Source organism: Podarcis raffonei, chromosome 5 (assembly GCF_027172205.1).
Source record: "Podarcis raffonei isolate rPodRaf1 chromosome 5, rPodRaf1.pri, whole genome shotgun sequence".
Classification (NCBI taxonomy): Eukaryota; Metazoa; Chordata; class Lepidosauria; order Squamata; family Lacertidae; genus Podarcis; species Podarcis raffonei.
The window spans coordinates 37,688,969-37,704,610 of NC_070606.1; the positions used below are offsets into that span (position 1 = coordinate 37,688,969).

Below are 15,642 nucleotides of genomic sequence, written 5' to 3' on the forward strand. Positions count from 1 at the left end.
ACCATTTATTGGCAGGCCTGTCCTTACCACCTGGAGACTGGCACAGTCTACACCTGCACTTCAGTGCTACTCCACCATTCCTGTACGGTGAACTTTAAATTCAGGGAAATTTCAAAACACAGCTTCTGTTTACTGAGACACGCAAGAGGGGAGGAAAGTGAACAGTGTAAATAAATGACATCCAGTTGTGCCAATGCAAACTTTGCATCAAGCTACAGCCTGTGCAGACACAGTAGGTGTGCTCTCTCTCTCTGGATCATAGCTTATGGCTACAATGACCTGACCTCATGCATAAGCTGCGCAAATGGAACCTGTCTGAACACAGGAAGATGCCTTGAGTCAGACCATTGATCCATGCAGCTCAGTATTGTCTACACTGACAGGCAGTGACTCTTCAGGGTTTCTGGCAGGGGGCCCTTGCTGGAGATGCTACGAGTTGAACCCACCTGAGCCCTTTCAGTGTCTTGCACTTCCTCTTCCCTTTGCAAAAGAGGAAGAGGGATTCTCCCATTGTTGGGAAGTACATACATCTTGCTACAAACAGAAACGCAAGTGTATTTTGACCTGGGTTTCCACTCTTCTCAATTTTTAAGAGCAAGCAAAGAGATCCTGAGAGCTTACTCAGTCCGTTCTTGACAGTGGGCTTGTTTTATGTTCTGTGTAAAAAGTAGCTGCCTCTTCTCTTCCATTTGGGGGCAGACAAAGAGAGAAAAGGATTTCGATTTCCCTCTTTCACCATCTATCACCTAAAGCACATTTCAGTTTCCTTGCCGGTGTCAGCACAAACAACTTGCAGGCCCCCGGTGTTAGGAGTCGTATTAATTCCTACGCTACTTGCAAGCCATTAATCCAACACAAAGGAATTTGAACTGCAGAGAGGAAATCATATGACTGACCTATCAAGGGCACGCAAGCTTTAAAATCCACATGAGGGCAGCAGAGAAATTATAGTACACAAACAAGACACTGGACAGTGGTATTGCAGTTATGTTAATTGCTTGTTGGCATCCATCTGTCTTGGAGGCGATGGAGGAGTGCGCCTTCGGGGGTGAAGTCAAACTGTTGGAGGGTTGCAGCGCCTGACGTGCTATGTATTCCCATGTGCCATGTGTATATATCCATTGCCACACTGGATTAGCTCATCCTGACCTACTCTCCAAGCAAGGCCTTTGGGGGCACACATTGAAGAAGACAGGCCAAAAGCTTTCTGAAAGACAATTCTATTTCTTCCAGCAACAATTTCGTTGGGAACAGAGTACATAGATCTATTTGGGTTTAATGTCTTCTCTCATATACATAATAGACATTAAACTGATAAAACCCATTCTGATTCCAGACATTCTGGCTTACTACCATTATTTTATCCCATTTATATTTCTACTGTCCTCCCATCTCGCAGGAAATCAGGGAGCAACAATCATAAACATAGGCTAGGCTGAGTTTTGTGGCCAAATGGAAACTGAACCCCAGGCCAATACTATATGCTTACTGTACCACACTGGTTAATATTTATTTCATTACAATAACTGTAACATGACAAGTCACAGGCTTCAGCTTGTGGATAGCACCTGAATATCCTAAGATTATTAGTTTTCTTGGGTTTGGAATTGTTGTTGGTTGTTGTTGTTTTTTTAAGAGCATCCTTCCTTTAGGATTGAAAATAAGATTTAAAAGATGCCTTTAATGCTGTGAAATTCCCACGGCATTGGAGAAGTTACACCCCACCCCACATCCTTGGCAACTTCTCACTGAATTGTCACACACCCATTATTAACAAATCCAATTAAAATGTTAGCACTGTACAACTGTCTTTTAAAAGAAATCGCTGAATATTTTATATTATCTAAAATTATCATACCACCATTATTCATTGCATTGTTTGGGATTGCTTCTTTTTACTTCTCATCTGTTCAAAAGAACTTGTTAGCAATTCCTGTGCCTAGTCTCATTATTTTAACAAAATCCTGAGAGATGGGAGAAGGTGTCCACTACTGTTATTTCATGTTGAACCAGGTTATAGGAACTTGCATTGGCACAACCCAGTTCTAAGTATCCGCCTGCCTTTTTAAAAAACTACAACTCCCATCAGCCTCAGCTGACATGCCAGTGCTTGCTGGAGCAGGTGGGAGTTGTAGTCCAAAATATCTACTGCAGGGGTGGGGAACTGGCTCCAACTGGTAGTCTGGATCCTTACCTCCTCCATCTCGGACAGGTGGGCAGGGCTTGGTTGAAATGGCCAAATGGGCAGCCCTAAATAGATCTGCAGGCCAGAGTTCCCTCCCCACTAATCTAAAAATGTGCCCGACTGGGAAAGGCTTTTATAAAACTGTGGAATGTTGAAGGAGGAGGACGAGGATGTCAAAGGGTTCAAAAACCAAATCCTATGTGAGGAACAACAGTAGGAGCTGGATATGTTTGACCTTTTAGACAATGGAAAACAACTGCCAGGTAGAAGGGGGAACTCGTTCTGGGCTGCACCAGAAGGCAAGACTAGAACTAACAGGCGGGAAATTATTAAGGAGGCAGCAGAGTTCAGCTAAGAGTTAGGAAAAACTTCTGAATGCTAAGGGTTGATCCACAATGAAACAGGATGCCTCAGGAGGTGATTGTCATCATGAAGAGGGTGGTTGGATGACGAGAGTAAGTAGAAGGAGCCAGGAGAGGCTGAACAAGGGGGAATCCTAGTGGGGTGGGAGGGGGTGATAACTTGGCACACTGATAGGATTCTGACCCAGGGGAAGGTCCCAGAGGTTTGGGAGATCTGGCTTCAGAGGAAGGGCCCCGTCAGAAGAACAGCCTGCCTCCGTGGTATCGAAAACCCCAAGTGATAGATCACCAGCTGTGGCGGTGGCTCCAGTGCCTGGGTTCAAGTCCAACTATTAGTAGGCTATATCAACACAACCTCCATCTCCCAAGTACGCAGAGGGCCTGAGTGAGCAGGCCATGCTAGCCCAGCCTCTATGGAGGAGTTCCTGTTTGCTTGCCCAGCCCTGAGGCTCAGGACATCAAGCATGTGAATAAGCTGTGCACACCTTGCTCTTCAAAAGGAAGAGTGCGGGGGCCAAGCCAAGTATCGGATCAACATCTTAGGTAAGCCTACACATGTATTTTACTGCTCTGTCATGTTTTACCTGCTTGTAACTTGTAACACACGTTGGGATGCTACACCGACTTCATCAATAAAAGTTTCAAAACCTCCAGTTGTGCAGGTTTAAGGTCTGAGGGGAAGAGCAAGGGCAGTGATGGGCTCTCATTTGACAAGAGGTATTTAGCAGTGACTCAATGGGATAACATAGTTGCATCCTCCATTACACATCCTGAATTAAGGCAGGGGTTGGATTAGACCAGGCATGGTCAAACTTGGCCCTCCAGATGTTTTGAGACTACAATTCCCATCATCCCTGACCACTGGGTCCTGTCAGCTAGGGATGATGGGAGTTGCAGTCCCAAAACATCTGGAGGGCCAAGTTTGACCATGCCTGGATTAGACAATCTCAAAGTTCCCTTCCAACTCTGGGCACTCTTAACCATTCAAAGAAAAAGCATATGACTGTGGCTTAGTTCTCGAAGTCATATACTTCTGGGGGTGGGGGCATGTATGATGGTATGCCCATGGGGGGGGGTAGAATCCTACATAAAAAATGAATTCCCCCCCCCCTCCACAAGCTTAGGCTAGGTTGGAAGGCCTGCTCTTGACATCTAGCTTCCTATGTGCAGGGAAGTTCTTTTTTCTGGACAATTCAATCATGTGAGCCCCTCGTGCTATTTGAAGTGGTATAGCTCAGACCCATGTTTGCCACCTCAATGAGAAGGAGGTCTAAAGCAACAGGAGGTATCTAAAAGATTACAAGGATCACTTAACTTGATGGCTGCTAACAGCTGGACAATCTAGGGGAAAGTTCATTTGTGGATACTGTGAGAGTACCTTTAACACAGTTCCCGGGTACACTTTAAACTGGACTAATTGTCCAGAATTGGGAAGGGGGGGGAAACAGTCAAGCTGTGTGTGTTATCTAGATTTGGAGTAGGGAATTCTAATCTACTTTACTGATTGAGGGTATAGAGCAAGAAATGGGTGGTTCTGCAATTATCTAGATGGCCTACAAGGGTGAGATCTTTATGTACGAAGTTCATGACTTTTTCTCCCTTGCTGGAAAACCCTGTGCATAGCAACAAGGTTATCGCCCGAGAAAATGCATGCTTACATATTCATTCATATATTGTTATTTTTTAGATCTTTACATGCAGACATGAATCAAACAACAAAGTAAAGGCTGCTGCACATCACACATTACTTTAATGTTCAGACTGCACACGATAAGATCACACCAGGTCATTCGTTATTGCAACACACTGCAAGCCATCTACCATGCAGTCAAGAAGTGCAGGAAGTCAGAAGTGGAAGACTTCTCACCCTATTCTTGCGACTGCAATCTGTTTTAAGCTGTTTTTAATATTATAGTTTTAAATTGCTGTAACTTGCTCTGGGGTCTTATGGTGAAAGGCAGGTAAGAAATGTGGTAATAATAATAACAAGAATAAGTACATGGTTGTGAGGGATGACACAGCTTCCCCCTCCAGTCCTGATGTAATCACTTGCCTAACAAGTACTTAGGACACACCTAACCTCAAGGTGGGTAATAAATAATAACAGTCACCACCAATAAGCTAGTTCTCTTGATTTCTTCAGTTTTGGTGACTTGCAGCAGAACACAAGAACTCTGCTAAACACCATTGGGTTTGGGTTTTCATGACAGTTCTGCCTATAATGTTTAATCTGTCCTGCATCACTCATATATATACAGATGCATCATTCATACATATACAGTGGTACCTCGGGTTAAGTACTTAATTCGTTCCAGAGGTCCATTCTTAACCTGAAACTGTTCTTAACCTGAAGCACCACTTTAGCTAATGGGGCCTCCTGCTGCCGCCGTGCCGCCAGAGCACGATTTCTGTTCTCATCCTGGGGCAAAGTTCTTAACCTGAGGTACTATTTCTGGGTTAGCGGAGTCTGTAACCTGAAGCGTATGTAACCTGAAGCGTATGTAACCCGAGGTACCACTGTACACATGATGCAGGTTAGAATCAAGCCTAGACTGCTTCACTGATACAAAAAATGCCTAACACTGTCCAGTTTAGGGTTGTTAAAGTGCTTTCTAGAATGAGGAATTATTTGATTGGATTTATGGAATCACAGGGTTGTAGCATTGGAAGGGACCCCGAGGGTCATCTAGTCCAACCCTCTGCAATGTGATCAGGGTTCTGAGGGCTTGGGATAGGCGACAACATGCCATTTCCCTCACCCCCTCACTATTCTCCTTCCCATCAGTGGTTTTAGTCAAGTCTCTAGAAAAAGATAGTTTCAAAGTTGAAGGGAAGCCTATGGACTGGATTGAATATTTAAGAGAATCATTAATATTATAATAAAATATAAGAATTTCTGATGCAGAATTTCTGAGCATTTTATAGGCAATAACACCATTATCACCACCACCACCAATGAAAAACCCTCTTGGTTTTTTTGTGAGGAGGGCACAGAAAATGGAAATACGTGCAGCATTTATTTGACTAGCACTACTCAACTAAATTATAATCCTGGGGCATGAAAGGGAACATTCAAAAGCATTAACTCTTGAATCCTCAGATAAGGCTACTTCATTTGCATTGGTTTGCAGCCAGTTTCTGTACATGCTTTTTTTTTTTTAAGAGTTTGTTTTGGTAGCCAAGGTACACAAAGCATGAAAAGCAGTTGCATACTGCCACTCCGGAAAAAGTGCTTTCTGGCAGGCAGGGAGGAATATAGACTCAAGGACAATTCTACAGTGGTACCTCGGGTTAAGTACTTAATTCGTTCAGGAGGTCCGTTCTTAACCTGAAACTGTTCTTAACCTGAAGCACCACTTTAGCTAATGGGGCCTCCTGCTGCCGCCACGCCGCGGGAGCATGATTTCTGTTCTCATCCTGAAGCAAAGTTCTTAACCTGAGGTACTATTTCTGGGTTAGCGGAGTCTGTAACCTGAAGTGTATGTAACCTGAAGCGTATGTAACCCGAGGTACCACTGTATGGCCTATTTGTATGCATAAAGAGCTGGTCAGCCCTGCCCTGATTCAAAGCACTGGACTCAAATCTGCATCTCTTTATATTCCCCACCCTTCAAGGCACCGTATTTTTCGCCCTATAGGGCGCACCGGCCCATAGGGCGCACCTAGTTTTTTTGGGGGGGGGGATAAAGAAAAAAATTATTTCCCCCCCAGCCCCCAGAACAGGCTTGCGGATATCTGCCCGAAGCCCGGGGCGCGCTCTGCTGCACTCCCCGGGTTTCGGGCTGCAGGCTGCTGTCCGCAAGCCTTGGGAGCCCGGCGGGAACTCCCGCGGGCTCCCCAGGCTTGTGGATAGCTTCCTGAAGCCTGGAGAGCGAGTGGGGTTGGTGCGCACCGACCCCTCTCGCTCTCCAGGCTTCAGCAAAAGCCTGCATTTGCCCCATAGGACGCACACACATTTCCCCTTCATTTTTGGAGGAGAAAAAGTGCATCCTATAGGGCGAAAAATACGGTACTTTGTGCAATGCCCTCAGGCACATGCAAGCTGGAAGAGCTCAGCTGTTCCAGGGAGCGTCTGATTAAAAAATAACTTTTGAGAAGTTATAGTTTTGAGAAGAAAGAAAACGAACTACAATAGTACCACCTGCCACTGCTGCTATTGGATAACTCTTTCTCTTGTTTTTCCCTCTGCCCAAGGAGGTGGCTATGACCAGTCTCTGCAAGGAAGCTAGGCAGCTCAGAGTTCTTTCTCCAGAACTGGGATGCATGCCTGACCCCATGGCATGCACTGAATAACTGTGAGCACTCTCTAAGAAGCTGCTGCACAGGGGAACCCTGAACCACAAGTAGGTTGAACAAAATAAACACTCTAAACCAGGGTAGTCAACCTTTTTATACCTACCACCCACTAATGAATCTTTCTTGATGGTAAAAATTTCCTTGCCACCCACCAGTGCTCGATGGAAGAATTCAGCTTGTACCATAGAACCCCCTACCGCCCACCTAGAATCCTACCACTAGTGGGCGGTAGGGACCAGGTTGACAACCCCTGCTCTAAACAGATGCAACCCATAGACATCACCTGGCTACCCAGCGTGAGATCACCACAATTTCCATCTTGAGACCAGTAATGAAGGTTCCATCACAATGCAATGGAATATATCTGTTGAATCCAACTAGAGTTTCAACATAACGCAACATGAGCTCCATTTATTTCAAGTAACCTTCTTTCTCCACAGGTCTGGATTTCCATGCTGCTTGCTACCAAAAAAAGAGAGGTCTCAACTAGTGTACATTTAATGCCTATATAGCCTGGCATTATAACTGGACTGATTTTTTTTTCTTGACACTGAAAAAAATAATAATGTTTTGTGCCATGCAAGAAATTAGTGGTCGGAGATGTACAACTTCTGGAGGCATGTGTTACCAAGACCTTTTCATTAGCAAGTTCCCTTCCCACAAATCCGCTGGTGCAATTTTCATTGCACCCTTTAACATACATAGCTAACAACCACCTTTGCAGGCCAATGTTGAATAATCACATTAAACCAGTAAGACTGGATTTCTCATTGTTATGTTCTACTCACATCTGTTCTGTGCCAGCTCTCTATTTTAGTTCATTAATGAGGGCTGGGGAGAATCACCCAGAGCTTTTTTTTCGAGCTGGCCCAAATGTATCTCAGTGTAAAAATTCTGTACTGTCGTTTTACATTATTTTTGCCCATTCTCTTCAGAAAAAAAGTATTAAAATAATATGTTATTGTATCTTTACAAGGTCTGTGTAAAACAGAAGTTGCAACCTGTTTTGCAAAGTTTTTTTTTAAAAAAAACCTTTGCATTTGAGTATAAACTGGAACTAACATTATCAGCCCAAACGTACTGGCCTAATATTTATTTCATTTGTTTATTAAATTTGTCAGTTGCTTTATCTTGCCCAGGACAACACAAAGTGATTTACAACCAAACAAACAGACAATACACCCCACATATATACATTAAAATCAGAAGGAAAGAGAAATAAACATCGAGCTTTGCATTTGTTGAAGATGAAATGCAACACTGTCTTTGACTATTTTTCTTAAACACAATGTTTAAACATGATATTAACAACAACTGAACAAAAGGGAATTAGAAAGTTTCCTTTCACCTTTGCTTACTCAAGCCAGGCTTGAAGATTACATGTACAGTCTACAGAAATCAAATGACCAAATTCACAATGCAAAACTTTTTTTAAGTTTTGCTTGATATATAGAAAGAAACACACATCTTCAGGGTGCTATCTAACTCATACTCAGGGTAGACCCACTGGAATAAATGGATTTAAGTTAACAATGACTAACCTAAGAATGTTTATTTTAATAGATCTACTCTGAGCATGACTTTAGTCAGATGCAACCCATAGTAAACAAAATTGGGAGGGGGAGGATGTAGTAGGCCAGCTCTGTAAACCTGTAGACAGACAGTATTCCAGATAGTAGGGCATATTTTTCCTATTTTTTAAATTACTGTAGGAAATGAAATAGAAAAAATGACACTGACATAGACCCATCAACTCCAGAGGGAGGAAAAGAGTCAATTGGCACTTGAGTGACTCCGAGTAGTCTTACTAACTTACCTGCATCAGAATGAACAGTATCTTTGGAAATTTTGCCTTTTTAAGATGAGTATGTTCCACCTTAAAAGGAAGGGATGCTTAGGCTTAATCACCACAGTAGGGCTGTGTATTATTTACAGAAGATATTCATCCAAAGCAGCTCATGAAATTCTGATACCACACTAGTCAGTGGCAAAACACTCATCTTTAGAAGAGACGCAATTTCTGTATTTGTGCTGTCAGCCATAATAAATAAATCCATGTGTGAAACAGGATTTAAACCTCAGCTCCAGTGAATATGTGATTCCCACGTGCTCAGGTTTACTTTATCATTTCTATCTCTTACCCAGCTATAGAACTGATCTCTCATGCTAGCCTGCTCTCTCTCATCATGCATCGATGATGCTACATAATGAGATAACAATAAACTCTCGAGTATTTGTTTTCAATGGGAGTATAAGTGCACATTTTCTGGCTCAGCAAGTTATCCAGAGAGGTGCTTGGCCTTCCTTAAAACAAACAAACAAAAAAGCAGAAGAATGACAAGTCTACATTGCAGCTCAGTGGTGTTAATCCTAAACATACCAACCAGCAAGTCCCACTCAAAACAATGGGTCTGGCTTCCATGTAAACAAAATTAGGAACAGGCAATTAATCTCACCATTTCAGTCATTTCCAAAGCCCCCTTTAGGGGCAAAATATGCTATGAATTTCTAATTATTCTTGATTATTCACTTTTTGGGGGGGGGGAATCACACACATACATGAGCCCCAAGATGCGTGCAGATCAGGTGAATCTCACAGAGCTCTGATTTCTGCATTATAAATAAAAAAGGAAACAAATTGCATGGAACCACAGGGGTGAAAAAGAGCCAACTGATTATCAACTAAAACCCACTCATCCAAAACAGTCTCACCTACTGGAGTTTAATTCTGCCACCTAATCAAAACCTTCCTCTTTTCTTAAAATGCTTTCCCTAAATTTAATGGAAGGCAAAGAGAGAATGAAGTTCAACTGTCAGTGCCATTTACTTACAATGCCTGTCATCAATTATAAGCTTCATTTTGAGCTGCTAAAAGGCACAGAGAGCCGGCTTCCAGGAGGCTGACAATCCAAGCCTGCGCGTCTTTTACACCCCCCAACAATCGGCATCCGCTTTAGCAAGGTCACATTTATGCAGGCTGTAAATTGAGAAATCTCTCATTTTAGCGACTTGCACTCAGCGGTGTAGAAACCGAGGCAAGCCCACTCCCTCCCGGCCTCCTCATTGGTCGGCCGCGGGACCGGCCTACGTGGTATCAGTGGGTGTGATCGCCGGGAGTGCGGCCCTATTGGTCGGAGCGAAACGGTACTTAATGAACTGATTGTTGTGCGTTCGAGCAGGAGGCTGCCGCACGCCGCTGGCAGAGCGCGCGCGCAGGAGGAGCTCTTTGGAGAGAAAACCAAACAATGAGAAGGAACGAGTGGGTCCTTTAAGGCAGAAAAAGGCATTACGAGCGCGCTAGGAGGGCAAATCAGCCTTTCTAATCTTACCTCCTTCCTGCCTTAAAATACTGTATGTATGTATGTATGTATGTATGTAGGGGTGTGTGTATACACACACACACACACACACACAGAGTATATATATATGTGTGTGTGTGTGTGTGTGTGTGCGCGCATATATATGAGATTATTATCTGCAGCTAGCTAAGCAATCAAATCGTTGCTCTTCAAGCTTTGGATTTCGTCACGGGCAATCACATTTGACAGCACACACGTGAGCAAGCCAGCAGCCAAGAAGCGCCCTCGCCTCATTCACAAGGCAGCCCCCCCCCCGCCCCGAGGTGGCCGAATGATGGTGACTCAGGGCTGCTTGCCACACGACTGAAACAGCCTGGCCTGCGCTGCATCACGCGATGCAGAGGGCTCCTGCACGCCTGCCTGGAAATGCACAGATGCATGCGCGCGTGCATGCTTGCAAGGCAAGCCGCGCTGCCCCCCAGCCCGAGGCGGGCCCTTCTCCGCATTCCTCACTTACGTGGCCTGTTTTTCTTGCCCGAGTCCATCCTCCGGCGCGTCCGGCATTTCTTCGTTGGCGAGCCCTGGCTGGGCACCGGCGGGTCCTGTCGGAAGAGCAGCGAGCGCGCGGGAGCCTCCCCATTGCTGGGCAGCCCGTGGAAGCCGTTGTGCAGCAGCCCATTATGCAGCGAGCAGGTGGGGGTGGGGGCCGACGCGGCGGCCGAGGAAACGCCGGCTTGGATTCGCAGCCGCTCCCCCATGGCGGCCGCACCGACGGCGGCGACGACGACGACGGTGGGGAGGAGGCGGCCCCTCGCCCGCTCCCTCTTTGTCCTCCTCTCCCCTGCAGCGCGCGAGCGAGCGAGGCAGGGAGGAGACTCTCAGCGCCCGCCGCCTTCGCTCATGCCTCCCCACAGCGGCTCCCTGGCGCCCGGAATGCGCCGCCCTCCCCGGCGCAGGCGTCCTGCCCTCCGCAGGAGAGAGGGAGGACTGACGAGAAGGGGCGGAGGCAGCCGCAGAGTTCCCGGCTCCTTCCAGAGCTGGAGCAGCGGCGGCGGCGGCGGCGGCGTCCTGAGGAGGCACCTTCTCCCTCTCGCGCGCGGCTTCTGCCTGTGCATGAGGCGGGATTGCGCCTATTCCAGCGCGAGCGCGCTCCCCCTCCTCCACGCGCGCACTTCGTGTCTCACATAGGGACTCCTTAACTCGCCCTCGCGTGGAAGACAAAACGTGGTGAAATAACCCTCCGCGACCTTTTGTTCCCAGGACGCCTCGCGTCTTCTTGACAGCTCTCGCCTTTCCTGCTGAAGAGCTCAAGGCGCAGCTCCTGGGTTTCCCCCTCACAACGACCCTGTGAAGCAGGCTAACTGGAGGGATGGGGATGATTGCTGAGCCCTGGTCGGCAGCTAGGGAGCCACAATTCCCTCAAAGCCTCCCCCCCCAACACTCACACGCTAAAAAGTTACAGGCCATTTGAGGGGAACGGACAAACCTGGTAAAGGGGTAGCAAAAAGTCCTTGCTGGGCATTGCTTGGAGTATTGGACTAGGACTGAGGAAACCCCCGATTCAAATAAATTTCCACTCAGCCGTGTCTCTCAGTGGGGGCAGAATTGTTATATACAGTATATCAGGTTGCTGTGAGAGGGATAAGCGTGTTTACTGACTCCCTCGAGCTGTTTGAAAGGCATGGTTTCGTTTTGATTTTTTTGTTTTTAACTAAAAATAATATATCCTTCCCACTCATCAACCTGTCCCTACTTGCAGAAAATGCCATTTCCACTTGATGGGTGTCAAAAATTCTCTCTTGCCCAAGAGACCTCCCATTCCCAGCCTTGTTTGTTGACAGTATCTGTTCGGGATCTTTATCCACATCTGACACCAGTTTTACCTGGTGCAGGTTTTATCACCCTCATCTCTTGGTCTCTTTCATGTCCTTTTCCTGCCACTGTGGATTATGTTTATTTCATAAAATGTAAAGACCATTTGGTTGTAAATACCTCAAAACAGTTTACAAAGAGAATAAATGGATGCACCTAAAGGGAAAAGGGTGTCAGATGGGGACATCCTCCCTTGTTTCATCTTGGTGTGTGCTTGACACAGTTGTAATTTGCAAATTGTATTTCCCCATAATGATTGATTTTTATCCCTTTCACCAATCCTGTGAAGTAATATGCTGTCATTAGGGCTACTTCATACTTTACAAAATCCCTTCTGTGCAATAACAATTTGCGACTTATGTTTGAACTGTCACGCGATGATTGCACAATCAAGTTTTTCTGCAGTATGTTCTCACAATGTGGACACCGATAAGCTAGTGTCAGTTGCAGGTTTCAGTGTTTGTACAAGTCACTGTACACGTTACACCTTATTTCCTATGCAGAGTTTTGTAGGAAAATCACAGATGGAGAATCAAGGCCAATAAATACAATTGAATCCTATGCACATTTATTCAGAAGTATGTCCCAACTAATTCAACAGGACTTACTCCCCAATAAGGATGCTTAGAATTGGAGCCATTGTGATTCACCCACCTGAATTTGTGGCTAAGGCAGGATTTGCATCCTTGTATGCTCCTGTTGTTCGGTCCCAGCTCCTGTCCACTTAGCAGTTCGAAAGCATGTCAAAGTGCAAGTAGATAAATAGGTACCGCTCCGGCGGGAAGGTAAATGGTGTTTCCGTGCGCTGCTCTGGTTTGTCAGAAGTGGCTTAGTCATGCTGGCCACATGACCCAGAAGCTGTCTGCGACGCTCCCTCGGCCTATAGAGTGAGATGAGCGCCGCAACCTCAAAGTCGTCCACGACTGGACCTAATGGTCAGGGATACCTTTACCTATATGCTTTTTGTAATGCTTAATGTGAGGATTAAACCCTAGACCCTTTGTTATTGTTTCAGTGCCAAAGCTTAACCCTGGAGAGTGAAGTGATCAGTATTTTTCCCTCACCTCTGAATAAGCATAGTTCTTTCACTGCAGATTTGAGTGAAGAGCTCGAAGGGCAAAGGGCATGATTTCTAGTGCCTCTGTTTTTAGATATTACGAAATCCTGTCTATGCACAATCAACTTCCATAGGTGGTTCCCACTGCATGTGGGCCAACTTAGGGATCACAGAGTTCTGCCCCTGAGCCAAGGCCAATATTGCAAATACATGATCACATCATGGCACACTTTCTGCGTAATACAACATGGAGTCACATCTCCCATTACCTTTTCCACAGAATCCTTTTCTAATGTGGGTGCATTTTTAAAATGTGCGAATTTTATTTTAAGTAGTGTGAATCATGAATAAAGGACACAATCACACCGTTCCTCACACATGGTATTTTGCAAACTCCTGTGAGTCAAAAATAAACATACTTTTCAGTTCTATGTCAGTATGGCAACAACTACCACCAAATTTCTATATTCAGAGCCACTAACATGGATCAAATTCATTCTTCACTGATAAAGGTGCATGCCAAAGGTGGGAAAATACATCTTTTTAACCACTCTAATTTTGAGTACAATAAATATGATGATAAAATGTATTATAGATAGTGGGTAACAAATCCAAGCTGATTGAACTTCCACCATTGTTACACCGTTGACTGACAATTCTTTTGTGTTATAAGAAAAAAACTGCTCCTTTTCCCTTATGGGGTATCCAAGAGCCCGTATAGAGTCCTTAAAAGGGTTTCCTTCTCAGTAGGAGAAAATAACAGAGGCCAACCAGAGAATATTGAGAAGCAAGGCAGCTAGTAAGCCTGATGTTTATTAAAGCTGTTGCAACAGGGTGCTCCCCCCCCCCCCACATACACACAGGAGGGGGGAGGGACCCAGAACAAAGGTGTGCCCACCCTTATATAAACTTTTTAAATTGCCCACCCTCAAACTCCAGACCACCCCCAGAAACATCATACATACATCACAGGAGGGGCAGACTACAACAGAAATCAGTGTGTTGTTTTTATCATGGCTGCCAGGTTACCTGTTAATGGTCACTTGACTGGATTACAGTGGCACTTCAGGTTACAGGAAAAAAGCCCCTGTATAAAAAACAAATATTATAAAGGTACTGTAAGTCTGCTGCAGTGTTCTCTCATCCAAAGAATGCTAAACCTGTACCAGTTCCCCTATAACTTATCACTGTTTGCAGCTGTGGAAAGTGCACTGCATTATATACAACACAACCCTAATAATATTTTCTTATGTTCCTACTTGGAAGTAAGCCTGCTGAGTTCAATAGGACTTTATCCCTCCTTAAAATGCCTATGATTGCAGGCTAAATCATCAAATGAAGTCTGAAGTGGGTCTTTTTACCTGATATTCTTGGTGTGGGTGTTTATGTGGTCTTTATATAGAAGCCATATTATCTAAATGACAGCCAGCAAAGCAATCTGCTTATAAAAACATAAAATCCACTTCTCTCCTCATTGGTGTAACTGTATGTAAATAGTACTCCTCTTTATCCAAACATCTCTGGTTTTATCCAAACAAATCTGAAGGGTTGTAGATCTCTCTTACACCATGCAGATGAACAAAATGTTGTAGAGTTTGCTACCGTGTTGACATGAATGCATCAGTCAGTGTAATATCTAGCACAGTATGAACACAAATTTGTTTGAAGATTTGATTCCCAGCATTTACTGTGAAAACTGTATTTTCCAGTATTTAAATGGCTATACTTCTTTCCTGCTGTTAGAAGGGGCTGTGCTTTCCCATACAGATGCACACCTGCTTACCTTTAACCCTGCAGCAGGCCATTTACTTGGCTCCTACTGTGAACCTTATGTCTGTGTTTCTCATCTACATAGGTAATTTGGGAACAGATAAATAGGAATGGTACTAATGTGTGTAAGTCAGCTTCCATCACTCAGATCTAAAACCATGTGTGTACTTGTCACTTTCCTGGGCTTTCATAACACTGCATAGTACTGTTACAGTAAGTCAGCGTATACACATTCTGTGCAGCTCACACTTCAACAGATAAAACATTTGCTACTTCCATGTGTTGCCTTGCACATGTGATTTTCACATGTGAGGATAACTGGCGATGTTCATTCCTCTTAAGGCCACTCTGTGGCCTTACCAGATGGTAAAACCCAAGGATTTTTCTGCATTATGTTCAATGGGATGCCATGGCATGTCCTTTGTACTCCATGTTTTCTTATGTTCTGCTTCTGCAAATGTACCTGTATTACCTTTACACCTTTGAATGTTGTTTGAGCACAAAATAGGAGTTTGCACCAGTGTTATATCATTTCTGTTTCTGTATTTAAGCAGTTCAGGGGGACCTTTGTCACATGTGACTCGATGCCTTTTCAGTTTCTTAGCTTCCAATACAAGTTTTTTTCTTGTCTAAGTTATTCAGCTATAATAATGATGATGATGATGATGATGATGATGATGATGATGATGATATAGTGGAGCAGAAACAAGCCTTCTATTAGGGATTTGCATGGGTGTGGACTTTTAGTTATCACTCTGAAAAGAATGCAGTTAAAATACTTTGCTTTCAAATTAAGTACGC

General features: G+C 44.6%; 1 protein-coding gene across 3 annotated transcripts in view; it reads right to left on the reverse strand.

The window, feature by feature from the left end:
- PANK1 (pantothenate kinase 1) overlaps nt 1-11,065 on the reverse strand; it is a 32,070-nt gene extending 21,005 nt beyond the window's left edge. The window contains exon 1 of one of the 3 annotated variants that reach the window (XR_008330562.1): nt 10,660-11,065. Coding sequence is in view for 2 of the 3 variants with exons in the window: in XM_053388673.1 (XP_053244648.1) it covers nt 10,660-10,900 (241 nt within the window). In the remaining variant the exon portion in view is untranslated. Of the gene's footprint in view, nt 1-9,674; nt 9,790-10,659 lie in introns of those variants that run through there. The other 2 variants (XM_053388673.1, XM_053388674.1) reach the window with 2 other exon arrangements.
- Between the last annotated feature and the right edge of the window lie 4,577 nt (nt 11,066-15,642).